The sequence below is a fragment of the Camellia sinensis genome, unplaced genomic scaffold, assembly GCF_055761805.1.
Source record: "Camellia sinensis isolate YWXY unplaced genomic scaffold, ASM5576180v1 Unanchor12, whole genome shotgun sequence".
Taxonomy (NCBI): domain Eukaryota; kingdom Viridiplantae; phylum Streptophyta; class Magnoliopsida; order Ericales; family Theaceae; genus Camellia; species Camellia sinensis.
Window position 1 is genome coordinate 2,321,225 of NW_028128998.1, and position 4,419 is coordinate 2,325,643.

Consider the following 4,419-nt stretch of genomic DNA (forward strand, 5'->3'; position numbering starts at 1 on the left):
ACTTTCAATAGATGTCAATGCACTACACAACACGTCTATAGAGAAGCTAATCTATGAGCAGACGCATTGGCCAAGCTTAGGCAGGTCAACCTGAGGATATGCTTGTTGTTAATGACCCACTTGCGAAAATCAGAGCTCTCCTAGTTTCAGACATGGTGGGCTTAGTTAGGGAAAGGGCTCAGTCTCAGTTTTGTTGTTTAATTCAGATGTATGTATAAAAAAAAAAAAAAAAAAGAAAAGAAAAAGAAAACAAGCGTGAGATAGTCATACTGTCATGTATATTATCCCATCCATGCCAATGCCATAACTATTGACAACACTGATAATCCAAAACAAAAGATTGGAGTCCTTCAAAACACACACTTAATCCAAAATAATTAAATTACACACTTGAATTATTTATTTAAGTAGCTACATCCTTAGCGAAAGAAATAGAGGGCCTAAGCAAAGATGGTACCAGCAGCTCCACTTCGTATACCACGAACTCACCATCACAAGCTCATGTCTTATGTGTAGCAGCTTCCCTTGAAAATATAGCAACCAAAAAAAAAACGTTGAACAATATCAATTATCACTTGAAGCAAAATAAAATATTAGCCATTAATAGTTTGTAAATAGGAGTTATTTAGAATCATGGAAAAATCTAAATGCTTAGAATCTGATCATAAAATTAGATATAATCATGAGATGGAATCCATTAAAAATGTGTATCTTATCATCCCATATGAAATGATTGTAAATTTTGTGCTCATAGAAGAGCTGCAAAATCATTGCGTAAAAGAGCACCTTAAGTTCAGTTATTAGGCTTGAAAAAAAGAAAAGAAAAAAAGAAAGAAGCATAAATGGCCATTTCATTGAGCACATTGTCACACGATTAGTTGATCTTATAAAGGGTGAATTACACTAACATTTCCTATAGTTTAGAACTTGTGTCACTTTGATCCTTGACTTTTCAATTATGGTACATTTGACTCTGAATTTTGAATATTGTTCCAAATAAGGACAATCAAAGATATTTTCTTTGTAAATGGTCCATTTCAAGGGCAAAATCATCATACAATTTATTTTGTATTGGTTAACTTGTATTTTTTTTGAAATGTAATGACATTTTTTTTAATTAATAATACTGAAATTTTTTAATTATAAAATTTTGTTTGAATTGATTTTTAGAATCAATTTTCAGGAATTTTTTTTCTAAGAAATTAAAAATTAAATTGGTGAAAAAAATTAATAACACATCATTTTTATATAATTTTATCTTTTGGGAGGGTAGAAATAATTTTTTAAAATAATTTTTTTGATATTTATTTTTGTTAAATTAGTTTCATTTTTTTCAAAAGTCAAACATAGTGACAATTTTGATGTTATTATTAAACCAATTCATTAAATCAAAAAATCCAAAACTAAAAACATTTCATATATTAAACATATCGATTACACATTCAAAGTCTAATGACTATCAATTACATAATAACCATAAAAAAAAATCTATTAAAAACAAATACAACCATCTATTACATTATAACCATCCAAAAATATCAATAAAAACAACAACCCATTATATAATCATCATCCATATATATACTAAAAATTAATTTAATAAAAAATATACAAAAATAAAAGATTTATTATTTTTATATAATTTTTATGTGTGGTAGGTAGAAATAATTTTTAAAAATTTAAAAATAATTTTTTAACATTTATTTTCTGTCAAATTAGTTTATATTTTATCAAATTGACAATTTTGTCTTTGAAATGGAGCAATAGTGTCTTCATTTGTCTTTATTTGGAACGGAATTCAAAATTTAAGGTCAAATGTATCACAATTGAAAGGTTATGGATCAAAAAGTGACACAAGCCCCAAATTACAAGGACCTTTAGCGTAATTTGCCCTTTTGTAAAATTACAATAGAAGTGGAGAACTTGTGAAAAAAAGAAAAAAAAAAAGGAAAAAAAAAAAGGGCTTTGACCAGAAAATTAAATTTGAAACAAGTTGGTTTTTCAAATATAATGTGTTAATGTAACTAAATACCAGACCATTGTTTGGTCATGAATTGATGTGGAAATAGAACTTACCACAGAGCCAAAGGTACTTGTACTAAAATAGGACTTGAATATTTTGATAAGAAAATAGAACTAAAAGAAACCCAAGGTTTGCACTTTGCAGTTAAAAAATCTTGGTCACAATTTAAAAAGAAGATTTTAACGTGTAAACAAGGGTGGCCTACAAACAATGCCCACACAGAGGAACACGAGAAGTAACAAAATCGAAGTGAGACATACCGATTTTCCTTAAAGATTCCTTTGTAGTCTAGCCATATTCAATACTGCAGTCACATAGAACCAATTTTGTATGCGGTCCAAGAATTTGAAGTAGGCATATCTCAATGGACTGTTACAAAGCATAGTGCCAAAAACTCCCCAAAATCCGACGGTGAAACCAATCCCCTTGCTAACATAAAATCCTGAGGTAATATACCTGTCCTCATCTTCTTGAATCCCTTTAGTAGAAATTGGAGGTTCCACAACCGTTTCCTCTCAAGGACACTTATTGGGTACGGGACGCCCACAGAGTTTTGGATTCTCGGAATATGCAGAGGCATCAAAGCTTTGCAATTGAGTGCTTGATGGAATTTTTCCCGACAAGTTGTTATTTGACAAGTTCAATACACCAAGAAAATTTAGATAAGCAAGGCTTGTAGGAATCTCACCAGAAAGTCTATTTGCAGATAGGTCAAGAGCTTCCAACATCTTCATCTGACCAATCTCTTGGATGATTCTTCCAGCCAAATTGTTTCTTGACAGGTTCAAGGAAACCAACCCTGCAAGACTCGCAACCTGCTGAGGAATTTTTCCAGTCAATTTGTTGCTAGAAAGATCAATCATTTTAAGTAGTCCCAGTTGTTTTCCGTACTCCCTCTCTTGTCCTTTCCATTGAACCAATGCATTGCTCTCATAAGTATTGAAGAAATGTATACCGTAAGATGGAATGTCGTAAGATGGAAGGTCGGCGAAAACGGTGGTTTCTGAACTATTACTTTGAACCAAAGCAGAAAAATTGCTGAAACATTGTGGTAGTTTCCCTGATAAATCATTTTGAGAGAGGTCCAAAACTTGAATATAGCTAAGGTAGCAGATATCTTGAGGTATGCTTCCATAGAATTTGTTGGATCGTAGACTAAGAACGATTAACATTGTGAGATGCATCCCTATCCATGCTTGCATTTTTCCTGTGAATCTATTTTGCTCCAAGTCAATAATTTTCAACAATGTGCATTTATTCAAAGACTTTGGCAATCTCCCAGAGAAACTATTGTTGCGCAACTGCAATGCTTCAATGGCATTTAGGGAACCTATTGAGCTAGGAAGTGCGCCAGAAAAATTAATGTTGGCCAATTTGATAGCTCTAAGTGATTTCAAATGTTCCCAACAATTTGGAAGTCCTCCTGATAATAGGTTACTTGAGAGGTCAAGATAGGAGAAAACTTCGGTGCTAGAAATTGACCCCGAAAACATGTTTTTGGAGAGATTCAAAAATGTTAAATTGGATGGAAGTGGAGGTATTTGATCTGTAAAGCGATTAGAACTAAAATCTATGCCGATAAAATCAGTAAACTTCGAAGATAAATCTGGTAACAAGCCAGTTATTTGGTTGCAAGAAAGATTTAAAACATTTAACTTGGGTGATAGATCCCAAAACCAACTAGGGACAGTATCTGAAATTCCAGCTCCAGAGATATCAAGCTTGGAAATTTTATTTTGCTTTTGAAGCCATTTTGGGAAATAAGGCCCCAACTTGCAAAATGCCAACCATATTTCACGAAGTTGAAAAGGAGGATCCCAATCAGAGCTAAAGTTCAAAACTAGTCGGTTATTAAAAGACAAGTCCAAATATTGCAAACTGTAGAGGCTTGAGAAGTGGGCTTCAGAGATTATGCCTTGGAAAGAATTCGAAGTAATTTGGTTTCCAGACAAATCTAGTTTAACAGGACTAGGAAGTGGTCCAAAACTTTCTGGGAAAGGCCCATTCAATTGGTTGTAACTGAGATCCAATTCCCTCAAGGATGAAAATGTTGTGAAATTAGGCAATGTACCACTAAGTTGATTCCCCCCTAAGTTCAAAGTCTGTAATGAGTTCTCAGATCGAGATAACTTGTGAAGAATCTCAGAAAGTTCTTCTTTTAAATTGTTGAAACTCATTTCTAACGATTGTAAACAACTTAGATTGACGAACGACTTTGGAATGCCACCTTCTAGCTGATTAACAGAGAGATTGAGATGTACAAGGGATATCATGTTCCCAAAAGCATCAGGAATCGGACCTTCTAGATCATTCCAACTAAGATCAAGATACCTTAAGTTGGAAAGGTTCCCAAGCTGATGAGGAATCGGACCACCAAAACAATTTCCGCTAAGATC

At 33.1% G+C, this 4,419-nt stretch overlaps 1 protein-coding gene across 1 annotated transcript; it reads right to left on the reverse strand.

The window, feature by feature from the left end:
- Positions 1-2,538: 2,538 nt before the first annotated feature.
- Positions 2,539-4,200, reverse strand: LOC145814697 (receptor-like protein EIX2). The gene has a single exon (XM_082911705.1). The coding sequence runs from the start codon at positions 4,198-4,200 to the stop codon at positions 2,539-2,541; it is 1,662 nt and encodes a 553-aa protein (XP_082767831.1).
- Between the last annotated feature and the right edge of the window lie 219 nt (positions 4,201-4,419).

What these genes read in the sequence shown, in the direction of transcription:
- LOC145814697 (XM_082911705.1), bottom strand. Translation starts at nt 4,200, where the DNA reads ATGAGTTTCAACAATTTAAAAGAAGAACTTTCTGAGATTCTTCACAAG.